Genomic DNA, 20,027 nt, shown 5'->3' on the forward strand with positions numbered 1-20,027 from the left:
GCCCCCGTGGCTCATTAAATCTGACGACTGCTGCTCCCATGGATGTTGGGGAAGACTATAGAGAACTATGGATGCAGCTTCCATTAGTCTATCTAATTCCCCATGGATCCCCTGTATTTAGCTATCTCTGTGTGGATTGGAATTAAGGTGGTCACTCAGAGTCGACCACATATCTGATGGCACAAAGTCAATGTGGATTAGGAACTAACTTTTCTTTGGGATCAGTAATATGCAATTGTAACAGGATTATATTCTAATCTTGGCAATAGATAAAGGTCTTTCTTGGGGTGGGGAGGGCATTTTAAAAATAATTTTAGTATTTTAGAATTGAAACACTGTTTTGTGGTTATTTTATCATGCGATATTACATCGATTATTTTTAACCTAACTGCTGAGGGCTTTTTATGTAAGTTTTTTATTTAGTTTGGTTTTTATGTAAGTTTAAAATAAATTGTAAAAAGGTAAATAACGAATTGCTAAACTAACAGTTATAAGCTACAGAGTTTTGGAGTGATGCAAAATACAATAGAGCATTTAAACATTCCTCTTTGGGGTGTATTGGCTAAAAACCTTACCAGCTCATTTCCACATTTTTACGTTGCATTAAATATAACTTGTGAGCTGCTCTGGGCCTTCTCCTCTCTTCTCTTTGCATTCTGATTCATGAAATGGTTTATAAGTCTTTTCTTCAGGTTAAGAAGTAAAAAAAAATCTGAGGAATAGAAATTAACTCTCAAAAACACCATCAGATCTGGCAGGAGGGGTATGCTATGAATCCTTTCTCTTAAAGGCTGGCAGGACACAAGAAGAAAGTCTATCTATTCTTTTGAACATCATCCCCCATTCTGCCGGGGATTAGGATAGTTCCAATCCTGTTGACCTTTTGTGGAGGGTTCCCATGTCACCAAGTATGGGGATTAGAAGATACAGTCCATGAGATTATTCTGACGGTTGCTTGTGGTTTTTATCTTGGCTTACTGCAGGGGTCCCCAATTCGCGGTCCATGGACTGGCACCAGTCCATGGCATGCCAGCAACTGGTCCACGCAAACAAGCAAAGCCCATCCATAGTATGCAGCCAGCACACAAAACCATGCCCCTTCCCTCCGTGGAAAAATCTTTCTCCATGGAACCGGTCCCTGGTGCTCAAAAGTGTGAGGAGGGCCATTGATCTACTGTATGCTACTGTTCTGTTTTTAACTGGTGTTCAACCGCCCAGACTCATGAGGTTGGATAGCCATATAAATTGAAAATAAATAATATAAAATAAAAATAAAATGCAAGTGCAAAATGGATGCAGGTCTGAAAGAATTTGTATGAAGTCCCAATGCAATAGTTAACTATCTGAGATACTTTGTTTTTTATTGCTATCCACAAGTCCCTTGTTTCATTCATTTTAATCTAATGAGTTTCAATTCAAGAGGTTTAACTTCAGAAAAAAGCATGACTCATAAGCAATTTGCATGGCTCTTGCCACACAGGGATGAAGGATATGTCACCCTAATTTTCCAGGAGTTGCTAACACTGATTGGCTGGCTGCCTTTCTCCACCCTGGTTATGATTGGTAGATCCTGACCCTTTTTTGATGCTTTCTTTGCCATCCTTTCCTGAGGCTCAGGCACTTCAGGGCTGCACACTGACCACAAGGCTTGCTGCCTGCTGATCAGGATTCCAGAAACAAGGTGTGTTGGGTGGAATCATTGGGATGAGAGTGGCAAGAGAGCCAGTTTCATTGGTTGACTTTAGTTTCCCAGAATGGCATGTTGCTTGTTGGATGTCTGCAATGATTTTATTCCAGAAGGTTTGCAAAGGGATCAGAAAATTTTAAACTGAATGGAGAATTGGATAATTTTTGGAGGCCTAAATACTGCATTCAGATCAATGTAAAATCATGGTGATATTTAAATGGACTCTTTTCTGAAACTTTTGGGGAGTTTGTTCATAGACGTGAAAATATTCATAGCTGAGCCTCCTACACCGGAAGAACTAATGTATTAATTACTTTGCTTTGTACAAGATCAGGCTAAATTACAAGTGGGTGTATGTTTAGAATAGATGTTTGATAATAGAAAAGGTAAGGACAAGAAGATACATATGTAGTTCTAACAGTTCTAAAATGAAAGATAAATGTATGGCATGCTTCCTATTCATATTTGTTGTCTCTCAAGTGTTTAAAAATTAATGCCTGTATTCTGTTCCCAGCCTCATCCATTTAAAGAGTTTACAGGGAAAAGTATTTATGTATGAGCAGCTCGTATTTTTTATTTGTCAATTCTTTAGTTGTAAATGAATTCAGAATTCAAAAATACTGTAGCTTGCAAGCATCACATGTAATTCTAAGCAAAAAATTCTGCTTTGTATACATTCTTATTTACATAGGCATTGTAATGTTTAAGATTCTTTCCATCTTTAAATTTCAAGTATGTGAAGCTTTTCATATAAGAAAGAACTTTTTCACAATTCCTTTTGTATGAGCAAATAAATGAGAATTCAGAGTTTCCACTTCGGGTAGCCATTAGAGATAACTTTAGCAAACGTGGCTAGTTTAGCAGTCTTAATACTATAGGCAGAGATTTTGAGTAATATAAGCTGAGATAATATTTATTTATTAAATTTATATGCCACCAATCTCACTGTCACATAATTCTGGGCGGAGAATATATTGGATTGTTTCAATTGGATGTTTCAATAATTTTTTATTAGTGTTAATGTTCCATTCAAGTCTCCTTCATGTGCAAAAGAGACTTTTTTTAAAAAAAAATCAGATTGTTGAATTTTCTTTGCTTGCAGTTATCTAAATGAAGCAAAGTTCTTCCTTGTTTTTAGCCATCCTCAATCTATTGACTTCCAGAAATGTGGGACATGTTTCTCCAAAAATTTCCACCACCATATTTATAATAAGTTGCAATATATTTTCTGACATCAGTGAGGTGGTTTGATCAAAGTGTATGCAGATGAGGGAAACGGAGCAGGAGCGGCTGCTTTAAAAAAAGACAAAAATATGTTTTTCAGTTTGTATGTGCTTGTCTACAACTAAGCTAATGAACAAGAGAGAGGAATGACCGTGTAAATTAAATATAGAACTACAGTTTGGGACAACCATAAGTGTGTGATGATATATTTCCTTGAGTTAAAAAGTTCAACAATTAAAAACATGGCAAAACTTTAACTTATAGGCATTTTTTTTAAACAGACTGGCTGTGAGAACAAAAGGTCAAGAAGAAGCTCTCCTTTGGAGTTCTCAGAAAACGTAAGCTTTTGAGGATTTATCAGTATGAGTCTTGAAGGTGGCACAATAATATTTTACTGTAAAATCTTTTGAAGGCCTGCTGCAAACATCTTCATTAGCTTTGTACAGATGGCCTTTTAATGAGTGGTGGAATTCAATTTTTTTTTACTACCGGTTCTTTGGGCGTGGCTTGGTGGGCATGGCAGAGGAAGGATACTGTAAAATCTCCAGTTAGAGGTGGTATTTGCCGGTTTTCTGAACTACTCAAAATTTCCACTACCAGTTCTCCAGAACTGGTCAGAACCTGCTGAATACCACTTCTGCTTTTGATAAATGTACAGGTTTGTGCAATATTCGAATCCTGAATATCTACAACTACGTGTTGTAGAGATAATTGTTCTGTTTATGATTTAGACTATAACAACGTTACGTATAGGACATAAGGACACAACCTCATATACAGTTATGTCCATGGACATTCTCCTTAATTGACTTTTCCTTCCATTGTTTTGGGTCATCTAGCCAGATCAGACAATTACTGCTTCCTTAAACCAGTCCATCACGACATGTGCAAGAACAATTGCATTGAATGTCTGTCTCCCTGCTTAATGCCCTGTCATTCCTATGGTTGTTATTCCCATAGACCTATGCAGAAATTTGCAGATGCTATCTCTTGCATGGAATTCAACACCCAGAGCCTGAAGTTGTGGTGCTGATTTTATTGAGAAAATCGGGCATGCCAACTTGCTAGGTTTGATATATTTAAGCAGTGTTTAGACATGTCATGCCCATTAAAAGGAGGAGGTCAAGTAGAACAATATATTATTGTTTTCTTGCATTCAATGCAGAATTGTAATGTTATCTAATCTGATGTACCACAGTCTTCTTTCAGATATAGTGCCTAGGCCTTAGGCAGTCAGGTGGGTTCCCATGTGGATATTCAACAGAGGGCTAATTATAATTTCCAAATAAATGATTCCACATAAGAGCTGCCCATATCCTTCCTTTCATAATGTGTTAAAATTCACATATTTTACTTGCACATATCAAGCATCTTAGAATGATTGTGATGAAGATGAAAATATTTAAGATTATTTTGGGGGGTGGGGTGGGATTGTTTTTATTTAGCCCTTTTTCTCTCTAGAAAGTAACATTTTCAGGGGCGGAATAATTGTTAAACTCTTATTTCTCAAGTCACTTTGCTATCATGCTACATTTTGGAAAAGAAGAGAGGAATATATTACAGTACTTCTATTATGAGTCAGAAAGAAAGATCTGAATAACAAGAGACAAGCTCATATTAAACCATTGTTTATCACAGTCTGTAATAGATCAGCACCCACGTGCTATACTTAAATTTTAATTAGAGGCAGGCCAGGTCAATATCTCTGCAGGAAAGTGAGCAACCACACCTACTGTACTGATACTTGAATAAACACAAGCAAAAACTCCCACCTGAGTGCAATTTCTCCTGGCAACCTCAGATGAAACAATCTCTGTCCTTCCCAGTCCTGATAGGAACAATTGTTTCTACAACCATCTGATTGTTCACTCCCTTTTATTGACTGTACTATTTGCAGAGCCTAAGCAACTCTTCCTGGGCTGTACCTATGGTGTAATTTAATTCCTTACTCAAGAACTTTCACAATCTCTGCATCTAATTACTAACAGTGGTTTATTGTGTCCTTGGTTTCTGTTCACACACGTCAAATGCAGTATTGGAATCTCTTCTGGAAATGTTTAGTAACCCATTGATTCTTGTTTGCTAAGGACTTTGCATCTGAAATAGAAAGTTGAGAATTTGAGCTGAAACTAAATAAATCAAGTGATCTGTTTAGTCATTATTTTCGACCCTGATTGGGCAGTTTTTCTAGATTTTATTGGACTAGCCAGAGATTGGATCTTACACATATAAACATGTGCTTCTACTCAGCTGTTGTGATGCTGGGTGGGTGGGTGAAGAAAATGATATGTTTCTCATGGTCACAGATACATTAAGCAAAAATGGAGTCCAATTTTACATTGATTGGTTTGTTAATTCCAATGCAGATCTCTTTGTTTTCTATTGATTGGCTCACAAACAGGATTTCTTTTTTTCAGTGTAAATTTATTCCAGAAAACAGTTTTCTCAATCACCCAACTGATAAGACCATTGATAAGACCCCGTGGAATGCACAACTCATGGAAAAGATTGTTGTGTATTCATGGTGCAATCTGTTGGTTGATCTTCAAGATTTTAAGGTGCAGTGTATTATCAGGCTCTGATTAGTAATATTTAATAGCAAAAAAAAATTAAGATTACAGCCCAAGCATTCCAGTGAGTATTCCACTTTCAAATGAAAAAACCCTCTATTATAGGCAATCTAAGAGGGCAAAACTCATGGATTGTTCTTACACTTTTTTGATTCTATGTTTTGCTTGTGTTTTTTGTGAAGTTGGGATAATCAGTTGATTGTTTTGGTAATGGCTGTTAGACTTTATCAGGATGTATTACTTTTGTATGTACCTTGGATGCTTTTGAAATGTATGTAACCATTATTGTTCCTTGTTGGATGGACTGTATGTTAGAATACTAATCAATCTAACTAGAGTAACCAAATTGCTCCACTAGATAGAAAAGGGCCCATTTCAGAAATTTCTTATTATTAATAAGTGCCAAACCAGAAATAACTTATATTTATACACTTCAGAAGTTATCAAGGCTATGTGAAGCATTACAAAAAGGAGATTTGCAACATGGGTGAGCACATATGGAACATCTTTCTTCAAATTAACAAAGCATTGTGCCTTTTTTCCAAGTCTGTACAAATTGTTCCTGACTTTATGTGTCTATGCACACTTGAAGAGATAGCAGGGAAGCAGTTTCTGTGAGTCTGAGAAAAATGTGGCTGCATAAATGATTCAAAGGGAGGTGGCTAGGAAAGTCACAGTAAATTACCCATTAAATTTCACATGTGAAGAGAGTTTCACAGGATTGCTAAAATCAAGGCAGCAAAAATTCTAATTTCATAGAAACCAACTGTATATGCCAGTGATAGGATTCAAATTTTTTTTACTACCGGTTCTGTGGGCGTGGCTTTGTGGGCATGGCTGGGGAAGGATACTGTAAAATCTCCAATCAGAGGTGGTATTTGCTGATTTTTCAAACTACTCAAAATTTCTGCTATCAGTTCTCCAGAATTGGTCAGAATCTGCTGAATACCACCTCTGGTATATGCATTCCTCTCATTCCACTTCACAAAATGTCTCACTATTGAAAGTGTACTAGTAGAATAGACTGTCTACCATGCACATAGTGACTCTGATGTATTGACAGACCTCATTGAAGAGAAATGTAGAAATATTATGGAGAAAGATGAATATCTACTGAGCGCAACAACATGTTAAGCAAATGCTCTAAAATGGTATTGATATTTTCATAGGAACTTTTGAAAAAATACCTGGTACCGAAGCAGTATTTAAAATGTTGACAATAACAAAAAGTTTTCTTACTTTTGTAGAAATAAGAAAAAGGCCAAATTTTTTAATGAAAGCTAAGACATTATAAATATCATCATTTAGATTGCATGAGAACTAGGACACTTTTTTTTCTCTGATTTCTGCCTTATAGAGCTTGTCTTCTACTGCAGTCATTTCTCATATACTATATTTTCATACAAAACTCAAGTGTCCCTCACTTTTTTTTTCTATGAACCAAAACATCTTAAATGAAGATTTGATAGAGTACTAATATTTCCTTTCAAAGATGCTATGTCAATTTTATCTGTCTCTTCTTAATAATATTTTAAGTTTAAAAGCCAGTTGGTCTAATGGTAAAGGCCAGAAACTGGGAAACTGAGTTCTAGTCTTGCCTTAGCCATGAAAGCCAGCTGGGTGACCTTGGGCCAGCCATTCTCTCTCAGCCCAACCCACCTCACAGGGTTGTTGTTGTGGGGAAAATACAGTAGGAGGGGGAAGGAGTATTCAGTATGTTTGCTATCTTGAGTTATTTATAAAATACAGCCATTTTTTAAAAAATGCAGGGAAGAGACAGGGAATGTCTTCTACACCAATCCAGGGAATGTCTTCTACACCAATCTCTAGCAAGGAATCCCTGTTGTATGTGACTGAATTCTATTCATGGAAGGAGCATTTCCATTGAGAAAAGGACCAATTTGGATCTGTCTACAACCTGAAGATGGCTGTGTGCCATTGAGTCAATAGATCATTTTCAGTAACTCAAACGCTTTGTAGCAGAACTAAGGAGGAAGCCATTCTCTCTTTTCATGCAGCTTTTATGGTAGTATACTTTAGATTTGGAAGGTTCAAGAATTAGCAGAAAAGTAGACAGAAAAAAACCCATCACATAAGTAAGAATCTTTTTTCTGCAGCATTAGAGTTAATCCAATGGATTTAATGTCACTTTTACAAATACAAAGTGTGCCAAGGCCTTGGCATTCAATCAACCAATCAAAATGCAGCTGGAAGGGACCTTGGAGGTCTTCTAGTCCAGCCCCCTGTTCAAACAGGAGAATCTATACCATTTCAGACAAGTGACTGTCCAGTCTTCTTTAAAACCTCCAGTGATGAAGCACCCACAACTTCTGAAGGCAAGCCATTCCGCTGGTTAATTGTCCTCACTGTTATGAAGTTTCTCCTTAATTCCAGATTGCTTCTCTCCTTGATTAGTTTCCATCCATTGTTTCTTGTGCTTTGGAAAATAAGTTGACCCCTTCTTCTTTGTGGCAGCCCCTAAAATACTGGAATACTGCTATCATGGACCCCCTAGTCCTTCTTTTCTCTAGCCTAGCCAAACCCAAATCCTGCAACGGTTCTTCATATGCTTTAGTCTCCAGACCTTTAATCATCTTAGTTGCTCTTCTTTGCACTTTTTCCAAAGTATCAACATCTTTTTTGTAATGTGGTGACCAAAGCTGGATGCAGTATTCCAGGTGTGGTCTTACTAAGGCTTTGTGCCACTCAACAATATTTTGAACACAGGTGAGAAAATGGATGAGAAATCAGCTGTCAATCCCATTTATTCACATTCTAGGCAGATTTTAAGAAAAACAAATGAAAAGACGCCTTCTTAAATCAAGCCAATTCAGATGGGCAAATGACAGAGATTGCTACCTATTAATGAGCTAACTGAAAAAGATGCAGAAGTAGATTTTTGTTGTTGTTGACACCATTATGTGGGTGCCAACCTGTAGCACAGGTGCTACTGTATATCTAATGCATGCAGAGAAAGTTTGAGACACTCTTCAGAAGGAGAAGGGCTGGGGAGTCAGGCAGTAGTGAGAATTATTGTACTGTAATTTGAAGAACTGTTTGATATCAGTATTTGGAAAGTTTTTAAAATATATTGATTTAAACTTTATCTCCGTTAGCTAGTGACCTAGGGGTGGAACTCTTGTCTCACAATCAGGAGGTTGTGAGTTCAATCCTAGATAGAGGCTAATATTTGGAATAGACGCTCCTGCTCGAGCAGGGGGTTGGACTAGATGACCTCCAAGGTCCCTTCCCGACTCTGTTATTCTATGATCTAAGTCTACTAAGAATCTTTCACTTGACTCTTGAACATTTTATTACAGCCTCTGTGAATTTGCATGTATGAAAATTTCCAAATGAAGTTTGATTCCTGATGACTGTTTGGATCCATCAATATAATTTTCTTGGCAACAGTGCAGAAATGATTTCCCACTGACATTTCCCAGAATATATTTTAGCCTCATAGAACAGCCTATCACCCTGGTATACCCCTGTAGTTTTGAGAGCCAGTTTGGACTAGTGGCTAAGGCACTAGAACTAGCAGCAGAAAGTTGTGAGTTCAAGTCCTTCTTTAGGCATGAAAGCCAATTGGGTGACGTTGGGCTAGTCATTCTCTCTCAGCCCAACCCACCTCACAGGGTTGGTTTTGTGGGGAAAATAGGAGGAGGAAGGTGTGTTTTATATATGCGTAGCCTTGAGTTATTTGTAAAAATAATAAAGGCGGGATACAAATAAAATAAATAAAAAACAAATTCTAACAGTTATCCTGTATAGTTTTTCAATCAAATATGTACTGAAGGGCTGCCACGGGTGAGACACATCCTCATCTATACACCCACAATCATATTAGCATAATCTCATTCTCTGGGCCAGCCATCATTGTTACTTCCTATGATATCAATGTCAATGCCTGGAATGCACTATCTGGCTCTGTTGTTACATCCTCTAACCCCTACTCCTTTAACCTCAAACTAACCACTATTGACCTCACCCCATTCCTAAGAGGTCTATAAGGGGCGTGCATAAGTGCACCATCGTGCCTGCTGTCCTTGTCCTATTGTCCCCATTTATTCGTAGCTATTTCCTGTATTTATTCGTAGCTATTTCTTACTCATGTTTATACTTATATCTATTACCTTGTAAGAGATTGACAAATCAAATAAATAAATAAATAAAAATATAAATGGTTTCATCTCTCAGTACTGTTCATCTATTGTGATGTCCTCTGTTTTTTTTTAAGATGGAGAGATTCCATTTCTTTGCGCTTCTGTGGAGCGGAGTCTTAATCTCTGGAGTCATCGGCCTTCAATCCACAAATTTTTCAATAGACTGTGAAACTATGTCAACAAACCTAACTAAACCAGAGGAATCTGCATCACCCTACTACCTTTTGGTATCAGCCAAGGAATATAACCCAGGAAGTGAAGTTGAAGGTACTTTCCATATATTTTGTTTCTTGATTTCTGCATCTTTTCATTCTTTTTTCCTCAGCCTTTTTCTTGGGGGAGGGGGGATAGAATATGTTAACATGACATTTGATTAGATCAATCTGATAAAAAATACAAAACACCTAGCATTTAACAAGAGTTGAGTAAAGAAGAGCATTTACAAGCATTGTCTTACCCTGCAGCCTGGTAGGCCTTGCAAAAGTAGCTCTAGAAGGTTTGGGGAAGCCCTTTGGATTACTATATTTCCAGAAGAATGGTAGATATCAAAAATGGCCTTCTTACTCACTTCCTCCATCCTTTCCTAGACGCCAGTGTTTTCTGAAAACAAAAGGCTAATCTGGTTTCACTCCTTTGTTAGATGGCTCTGTTCTGCTACTGTTGTAATTGGGGTGGGAGTGGGGGAGTGACTTCAAGGTCAATCTTGTCTCCTAGCAACTGCCTGCAGTTTTCTTGGTAAGGTGGTTTGCAAAGTGGTTTGCCATCGCTTGCTTCCTAGGGCTGAGATAATGTGACTGGCTTCATGCCTAAGGCAGGACTAGAATTCAAGGTCTCAGTTTCTAGTCTGGTGTCTTAACCACCAACCGAAACTGTTGTAATTGGAGAGCACAAAATGGCTCTCCTAAGATTTAAATGACTCGCCCTTCCTTACATCACAGTATTGCTGTATAACCATAGTTATGAACCTTTATTCGTGCATGAAGCTCCAGCAGGTAGATCAGTTGTGCCTGTCTCCCTAACTTCCAAGTCATAAAACAAACATCACACTCCTATATTTAATATTTAAAAGAAGTATCATTAACAGCCACAACTAAATAATAAACACATTAATGCAAATATAGCAACTTGAGATAAAGTTATCGAAACTTTAAGGGAATGTATTATCTTTTTAGCACTACTAGAATATAATGCATAATATTTTTCTCATTTAGTGGATCTGGAAGGAATGCCAGGTGCTGGATTCAAATGGTTCATGCTACAAGCTCGAGACATTGAAAAAAATGTTCCCATTGGTTCATTTGTAACTGTAGACCCCAATACACAGAACTATGACTGTTACAATTTGCTGGTATGTCTTTATTCCTTCTATTTGTCTATGTGATATGATTAAAAGTATCGGTTCCTTCTGTAATAAATGTGTGTGATTCAGCAGCATTGAATGATGGGACACAATCTCTACACATTAGTATAGATCTTTAAAGATTAATGGCATCTTCTTGACTCGGGGAAATTCAGAAAGGGCTTTCCTATCCTCTTCTCCAGTTTTCTCTTACACTACATACTAACTTCAGTCACGGGGATAATTTTGAAGAATTCTCAGGAATTCTGTATGTGACAGACTCAGTGTTGCTACGTTAACAGCAAATCAGAATGTGTATTGCTTGTGTATGTTAAAAAAAAATTGTAATGAGAGAATTGATTGTCTATTTTACCACCTCTGACTCTAGTCATTAGTCTCCCACACACAGGGTTTCTGTCAAAGGTTATACGTGGGGAAGCCTCCCAGAATTCTCTATGAGGTAAAAGTGTTGCTGAATGACACAAATGGAGCATTCAAAAATTACCAGTTGCCATATCTCAAGAAGTCAAGTCACTGGGCTCCTTCTGACAAGAGAAGGCCAACAGTTCACATGAATCTGGAATGTACCCTATAATGAACAGCTATGTAACTTATAGATTCTGCATGAAGATTTTTACTTTAAGAAATAAGCCTAGGCATTTCTGACTGAGGAAATAAGCCTATTTTGTTAAAAGACAGAAAAATATATAGAAAATAGAACATGAATTTTTTCACAAAAGCTAATGAGGCAGAAAACTATGAGTCACAATGCTGGGATGTAAACACTTCTTGAAGGCCACTTTTTCCTATATTATCTTCAGAGCATCTGTCTCCATGCATGCCTTGAATTTAGAAGAGCAAACCAAGTTGCAATAACTGTATATGCATGTTGGATTAAAGGTCCCTTATCCCCAGCGAATGTAGCAATTGGGATACTGACTGCATATGATATTAGTAATCCAGTATATCTGTGTCCTACCCATTTCTGAAGCGCTAATCTAAATAATACATCAGATTCATCTCTATTTTTTTTAGAATTCAACTTTAATCCACAAGAGCTCTGATGAGAAATATAATGTTACATCTGTCTGGATTTCACCAGAGGCTAAGAAGGTTCAGTTTGTGTAAGTACATACCGTATAAAGAAACTCTATATCGATGTAGAATTTCTGTTCTGTAAGGAGTGTGTGTCAGCATTTACATACTTTGTATGTGTGTTGGTGTGTAGAGACATATGTGCACATGCCTACACACACGTACACAGGCACAGACATAGACACAAACATAAACATTGTCTAATTATGTTTATAATTATAGCCAAGCATATACATAGTCTTAATAGCATACAGCATTTGTGTCTGAGACAGAGATGCAGGGGCATCTCTGTTATGTTTGTTTGTGTGTGTGTGTGTTTGGATGTCTGTGTGTATCAAATAAACCAAAATGGTGGCCACAGTCATGCAATTTTGGCTGCCATCTTTCCTTTCTGATTTTCCTTTGCAGATGTCTCTGGTGAGATTATTTATTATATATGTCAGAGGTAGTCAGTCATTTTTAACTGGAACATATTTGGAATTTGGAATTCGGTTTAGTTAAAAAAAAGAGCTGACAACTGAGGCTTGTCTATTCACAAATTGCTTCCCACCTATTTACCTATTTAATGTGGCATTGTAAAAAAGGCAAACAGAGCAAAAATACATAGATGTCATCTTTCATTACAATTAATTTGCACCGAGCTCCTTGATTGCTACATGATGAAATGAAATGTTAAAGGAAGAACGTATTTTGTGGAGGATATAAATATATAAATGCTCTCGGCCATTTAAAAGAAAACAATACCATCAGAGACATCATATGAGGAAATCTTGATTATCAGAAATAACAGCCTGCAAAAATTATCAAATAAAGAAGGGTTTTCTGGAATAATTTGTTATAAAATAATATTAGTATTCTGAAATAATTTTAAGATAAGGAAATAACTAACTAAATAAAATAAATAACTTTAGAAAGAGAGAAGGAATAGAATTGAAGATACTGTGGCATTTATTTATTTTGTTTGGTTGTTTGGTTATTACCTGCCTTTATTATTTTTATTAAAAACTCAAGGCAATGGACATATCTAAACACCCTTCCATTTTCCCCAACAACATCCTGTGAGGTGAATTGCGCTGAGAGAGAGTAACTGGTCCAAAGCCACCCAGCCTACTTTCATGCCTAAATCAGGATTAGAATTCAAAGTCTCCCAGTTTCTAGTATGCTGACTTAACCATTAGATCAAACTGGCTCTCAATTATTATATGGCTTACTTGATATTGTATGATATGTTGATTCTAAAAAAAACGTACAAAATATAATTCAGAAATTCACCATAATCCAAATATGATCTAGTGAAATTATGTTATCTTTGCAGAGCAACTGTTTTTCAAGATCCGGAAAGATACTGGGTTGTTATATCCAACAAAATCCTCTTCCCTAGAGATTCCAATGTGGCAGGAAATGATAGCAAAGTGGCTAATGTGGCCAAAGAAACCAGTGCATCATCAAGAAGTAGGAAAAAGGTTTGTAGAAATAACTCCGACTTAACATGTATAACAGGAGGCCGAACAATGCAGCCAGGCAAAACATTCCGTTCCAAAGCGACCCATAGGTGCCCAAAACCCAAATACTTTTCACCCAGATGGACAAATGAGGGAGACTCAAAGCTTTATCTGCTTGCAAATGGGACACTGAAATGGAGCATACCATTTGCAAGCAGGTGAAGTGTCATCTCCCTCTGGGTGAAAACTGCATGGGGGGGGGAGGCAGGTTATCCCAACATGCTACCCACTCCATCCCACTGTCTCGCGGCTTGCCCGTGGCTGCACTGGGCAGGCAGCTGTGCGGGGCGTCGGGATTACCTGCCTCCCCCATCCCCCATACCTTTGCCTGCACCTGCTGGTGCCACACAAGGCTCCTGCAGGCTTCCCGTGAGCCAGGCAGCCATGCAGCACATCCGGATCACCTGCCTCTCCATCACTTCTGCCACCGTGCTCAGACTTACAGGTATCTGCGTTGTGCCAAGGGGTCGGCGGGCCTCACCCCAAAAAATCAGACTAGGGCTTGTTTTGGGGGGAAGTGTCTTATTTTCAGGGAAACACGGTAGTCAAATGCTAAAAATCAAGAAAGTGTACTAAAAATCAAGAAATGATAAAACACCATATAAAATTTTGGCATAAGCTTTTTAATTAAAATGTTTTTTGTTTTTAATTTTGTCTTTACAGTCTTCTAACATTATTGTAAGAGTAAACTGTGGCCAGGTAAGAATTCTTGGACAATTTCCAATACAATTGCCCTTATTCATTGAATACTTGATTTGTATGGTAAATACATTTAAATCTGAGCTCATAGGAGTCAGGCTCTAAGATCTAAGAAGTAATGTAGAGCTACTTCTGAGTAATTTCCTTTATTGTTCTTCACCTTCAAACAGAATCTTGCCTGACTAAAGCAATTATATGCATTACTATAGATACATTCTGGCAATTGCAAGAGAGGAACCATTTTAACCCTCTTCCTGCCAACCAAACTTTTGTAGCCTCTTTGTCCTCCAGAATGCAGCCCCTCCCTCCTGGGAAACCAGTTTACATTTTACCATACCAGTCTCTTTAACATCATTGTTTTCAATCAGGCTCAAGGAGATTTGTGTTTATCCTCTTCCCATCAGCATACAGAACATATTATAAGAGGGGAAGGGTGCATTCTCCAACTGACCAGTGGAATTTTGCAAAAAAACAGCATCCAGTTAATGTCTTTCCTGCTTCCTATTGTGTTTGCAAAAATTCTATACATTTGCAAAAGAGATGGACTGCCACATCACCAGCAGGCTATCTCTCTGCTTCATCTATAAAATAATTTTCTGCAACTAATCTCTACAGAAAGAGAGAGAATTGGGAACCCATTGTAAAGCAAGTTGACATAAATTATTGCCAGGGGAAATAATCCATCATAAAGATCTATAGAGCACCAATATTTCCATTGGAAATTATCTTCATTATGACTCCTAGTGAATTACAGTTCAAGCAAAAATGAATAGATTTGGCTGCCAAACTGGAAGTGGCAATGGATCCCATTAGGTGCAGGGTCAATTCCTAGAAGCAGTGCACATATTGCATGTCAAGGTACTCCTAATTTATTTATGTAACAGCTTACCTCTCTTCTGCTAAATGTATCAACATATTGCGTTTTTAAAGCATGGCACAAGAGAAGCAAGATTCCTAAACAGACATAACGGGTGGGGCAAAATACAGATGAATCCCATTTCCTGTTTCTTTGCTTCTTTGCAAACTATTATAAAATGCCTATGACACTCTTTGGTTCAGTGTGCAATCCTCTAATTCACAAAAGAGCATCGGAAAAAAAGATGGGCAATAGGAACAAAAATATTACTGTATTTAGAATTGATTTGCATTTTCAAATACTTTGAGCTGCTTTAATGAGAAATCAGGTTATTATTTTCAAAACTATTGCTCATTTATGCTCTCTTGATACTTTATTGAACCTGAAGTTGCATTATGTTGATGAAATTATCTAGAACTTTAATAATATTTTATAACTTTAGGGTAGTTCTTATGGAAGTGGCAGTGAATGTGTCCAGGTAAGCATTATTATTCTTTCAATATATCTTACCCCAAGCCTTGGTGTATTTTCATGTGGTAATTTATTCAATTTTTCAAGAACATAAGAAGAACTTTGGTGAAGAACGCAACTAGGCCACCATATTTTTCCAGTTGCCCACCAGTCATATTTGGAAAGTTTATGGTTCCCAGTTAGATTAGGTTTGCTTGGATTGGCAGACAGTTCCCAAAGTTCAGAACAATTAGTAGATGTCAAGTCAGAAAAGCTAAACTATATAATTCTCTGCATCATTTGATGTACAAACATTTTTTTGAGGGGATTGTAAGCTACTACAGTAGATAACAAGAAAAAAAATAGTGAGGGGCCTTCTTTGGGCCTCATTTTCTGATTTTCAAATGAAACAATATTCAAGATGAGTAAGCTATATGAAAATGAAAAAGAGCATGTACGGGAGCTTACACATCTGGAATATTGTTTGACTTTCACAGGAAAGGATAGGATGTGGAAATATTGATTATGCTATTATCAGTATCTATGTTTTCTATGAATAAATTACTAATGTGGTTTTTCGCAGGGTTCCACATCTTCCTCACAGAGTAGTAGCAGTCAATCACAGGTAAGAATTTCCTCCCCACTCCTCTTCAATGTTAGTTATGTTTAGGACTAGGTCAGGGATTGGCAACCTGTGGCTCTGGAGCCGCATGTGGCTCTTTCATCCCTCTGATGTGGCTCCCTACCGCTGGTCGGCACCACAATTTTGAGAGGAGCTTCCGGTTGGAGGGGGGAAAGCACAGGAGCAGACTCTATGGCAAAGGGCAGTTTTTCCAGTCAGCTCCACAATTGATAGGAATTTCGGTTAGGACAGGTAGAGGAAAAAAAATGCCACACTAGGAGGAGATTCTATGGTGGGGGAACTGGAATTCCATTTGGCTCCGGAATTGAAGGGGGGGGCTCCAGTTAGGACCTTTGTGGCTCTTCGAATATTTAAGGTTGCTGACCCATGGACTAGGTAAAGACCTAGTATTAGAGACATTGTTGAAAAGAATGAAGTAATTGCCAAAACTTGTATCACATTTCTTGACAATCTTTTAATTGTACAAATTGTAGAGATTTATGCAGAGCCATCCTTAGGATTGTTAAGGAGAAATTACATTGTTTTACATTAGTTACTCTTATTTTTCCACATTCTCGTACTAAAAAAAAAAATCAAGAGCCTGAAAAAGTGTTTCTTAAGCCACAATGTTATTTCTTTCTGTTCTACAATATTGGATGGAACAGACTAAATCTAACATAGGTCAGTGTAGAATAGTTCTTTTCTCTCTCTCTCTCTCCCCGCCCCCCCCATGTTTCCTTCTGGAGTTGTCTGACAAAGAACTATTTATAAAATTACCAATGATCTCTTCTAAAAGATAAATAAGTTAAGTTTAATTTAAGACAAAGATATGTTTTTAAAAAAATGTATAATCTCTACAGATGGATTGAGAGTATACAGTTAATACTCAATATAACATTGGCAAAAGATACCAAGCAGAATTCTTTGTAGAGATCTGAATTTTAACTGCTTGGATCCAAACCTGAAGAAATTTGGCTTGGATGACTAATGGAGAGAGAATTATAGAGACAGTGCTAAATCAGCACAACTGTTTTACAAGAAAGAATATTAAGCCAGTGTGACCAATAGACTCACCTGAAAAAGATGTCTTTTGCATATGATTAAGTTATCTCTGCATATGGTTCAGTCAGTAAAATGCTTGTGCACCCAACAGATCGATAGATCCCCTCCATGATCTATTTGTCAGTCTCTCACTGATATGGAAACTATGTTTACCATGAATCTCTTCTACTATCATAGAAGATAGTAGACTACTATCAACATGCAATGCAATCCCTTTGGCATTTGAACTACAAGGCTCCTATGATCATTAGAATCCCCCACTTGTGAATCCCTAATTTTAGATTTTGGAAAATAGATTAGGAGAAACTGTATCTTCTTCCTGGTTTTTCCTTGCCTGCAAAGCAAATAAATCAACACAAGCAATAATTTAGTTTCATTCCCTTTCTGCACCAAAATCAGTAACTTTTGGTTTCTTTCCAAATCATATATCTTGTTGCCAAGGACACCAATAATTATTCTCAATGAAGCCTTTTTTCTTTGAGTAGATGAACAATAGTAAAACTCTGCTATTACTTTGTAGTTTCTTTTGACATAGTAAGTGAAACCACTGGCAAAGGAATAACCTGTTCCTGCTTTCTTCTAGGGAGGCTTAATCTACCAAGGTGGAAGCATCAGAAAGGTTGGATGCCTTGGTGTAAGTATACAGTTCTCCCATTTCTATATAGGTCAGAGATGGGACACCCATAGCTCATAACCTTCATAAAACTGCTTGGCCACCTTTTTTAATGATCCTGAATCCCACCAAGATTATATTGCCAAGTCACACATTTTAAGGTGATTCTCCACCCCATGTAAGTCCTATACAATCTCCCAACTCCCAAGAAATGAAGAAAAAGATGAATATTTTCTAGCTTTACCTGTTTTGGTGACATCATTTCCACTGTGGAATAGTGGTTAAATTATTAGATTAGTAACAGGAAGGCCAAGATTTTAATCCACCTTCAATCAAGAAAGCTCAACAGATGACTTTGGGCCAATCATTCATTCCCTCAGCCCAATGTAGATTGTTGTTGTTTTGAAAAAAAAAATAGACAATGGGATTTCCCTTGAGATCCTGGGAAAAAAGGTAGGATAGAAATCTAAGAAATACATGAACTAAATAAGGATACCGCATGACTTCAAAACAATAACAGGAACAACAAAATCTGCCTGTCCATGATTTAGATCTTTGCCTTCAAATAGCTGTAATTAAAACCAGATAATAATATTGAAGTTTTGGTGCATCTATTTAAGTTATGCTCTCTTATAAAAACTGGCAAGAGTCTTTGGAAAGCATAACAAAGAGACCTAGTAGTGTAGTGGTTAGATGTAGTACTTCAGGCTAACTCTGTCCACAGACTATAGAGTTTGATCCTGATGGACTTAAGGTTGAGTCAGGCTTTCATCCTTCTGAGATCAGTAAAATGAGGACTCGTAATTGAGACTATGAAATGGATGCACAAAACTGATGAACCAACCGACACACTGTTTGTATATAAGTATGGAAGAGAGCTGATGCTTTTATGTTTTGTCTGTTTTTGTTTGTTTGTTAAAAAAACCAATAAAATTGTTTTCAAAAAAAAAAAAAATGAGGACCCAGAATGTTGAGGGCAATAAACTGACATTGTAAACCAGGGGTATCAAACTGGATTTCTTCAGAGGCCGGATCAGTGTTGTAGTTCTCATCCACAGGCTGGGGGTGTTAGATGGGATAGATGCCTCCTGCAGCACCCTGCTGGCCAAAACAGGGCACAGGGCCCACAGGGCCCATTTTCAGCCTAGATGGCCTCTTGCAGCACTTAGCCAGCCAAAACAGGGCGCGGGGAGCATGCATGGCCCCTCATAGCCCATTTTCAGCCTCCACGGCCTCCTGCAGCACTCTGCTGCCCAAAAATGGGCCACAGGGGGGCACATGTGCCCGCCCTGCCCCTTTTGGCCAGCAGAGATACTATAGGCTGGTCCTTTGATATTTTCAGGCCAGTCCCACAGGCCAGATTTAAGCACCCCGTGGGCCAGATCTGGCCCGCGGGCCTTGAGATTGACACTCCTGTTGTAAACCATTCAAAGAGTGATGTGAAGCACTGTGGGGCAATATATAAGTCTAAGTGCTATTGTTATTGTTATAACTTCAGCAGTGCCATTGTATTACACAGGCTTCCAGTTCTCGATCTTCTTAGTGTAATGGAGGATGCTGCTTTTGACTTACAGATGTGATAGAGTTTGGAATGTGTCTTGTTTAGACTTCCAAGAATGGTAACAATTTTGGAAAGTATGTTTCCAGAAATTCCCTAGTTCAAAAAATTTCCACAAATGATGCTTTCAGAAACATGGCTTCCAGTCCTAGCAATCAAGATCCAGTGGCTTTTTTTTTTTTTTTTGCTCCTTTAAAAAATAAACCCTTCAAAAAGGACCACAGAAATTGTGGCAAACAGAAGACAGTTTGAAAATATAGGCAACATTCTTAGATGTTGTCTTTATTTTGAGAATAAAGCAGGTATTTTCATAGCAAAAGCATTACAGTATATGAAAAGAATGAAAGCTTCATCCCGGATGCAAAATATTCCTATTTTGTAAAGTGTCTTCATTTAATTCTCTATTTTTCATACAGGGTGGAACTGCAAGTGTCTACAACAAATACGGTTGTGGTGATGTAAGTCTTCTTCTGTTGTTTGAATGGCGCTGTTGGTGGCATTTATTCTGTTTAATAGTCCTGTGTTTTTCAGTATATTCAAAATATAATTCTCCTCTTATTTTTCTGAAAATGAGTCCCACTAAATGG

The 20,027-nt window shown here is 37.6% G+C and overlaps 1 protein-coding gene across 18 annotated transcripts in view; it reads left to right on the forward strand.

Annotated features, from left to right (window-relative positions):
- The first annotated feature begins 1,580 nt into the window (after nt 1-1,580).
- LOC113435977 (uncharacterized) overlaps nt 1,581-20,027 on the forward strand; it is an 84,183-nt gene continuing 65,736 nt past the window's right edge. For all 18 annotated transcript variants that reach the window (XM_087930227.1, XM_087930231.1, XM_087930240.1 and 15 more), the window contains exons 1-11: nt 1,581-1,681; nt 3,193-3,249; nt 9,719-9,911; nt 10,856-10,992; nt 12,019-12,107; nt 13,394-13,541; nt 14,244-14,279; nt 15,578-15,613; nt 16,169-16,210; nt 17,853-17,903; nt 19,857-19,898. In XM_087930227.1, the coding sequence (XP_087786353.1) occupies nt 9,719-9,911; nt 10,856-10,992; nt 12,019-12,107; nt 13,394-13,541; nt 14,244-14,279; nt 15,578-15,613; nt 16,169-16,210; nt 17,853-17,903; nt 19,857-19,898 (774 nt within the window). In that variant the 5' untranslated portion in view covers nt 1,581-1,681; nt 3,193-3,249. The remainder of the gene's footprint in view (nt 1,682-3,192; nt 3,250-9,718; nt 9,912-10,855; nt 10,993-12,018; nt 12,108-13,393; nt 13,542-14,243; nt 14,280-15,577; nt 15,614-16,168; nt 16,211-17,852; nt 17,904-19,856; nt 19,899-20,027) is intronic.

The sequence above is a fragment of the Pseudonaja textilis genome, chromosome 3 (assembly GCF_049901715.1).
Source record: "Pseudonaja textilis isolate UNSWEBS1 chromosome 3, rPseTex1.2, whole genome shotgun sequence".
NCBI lineage: Eukaryota > Metazoa > Chordata > Lepidosauria > Squamata > Elapidae > Pseudonaja > Pseudonaja textilis.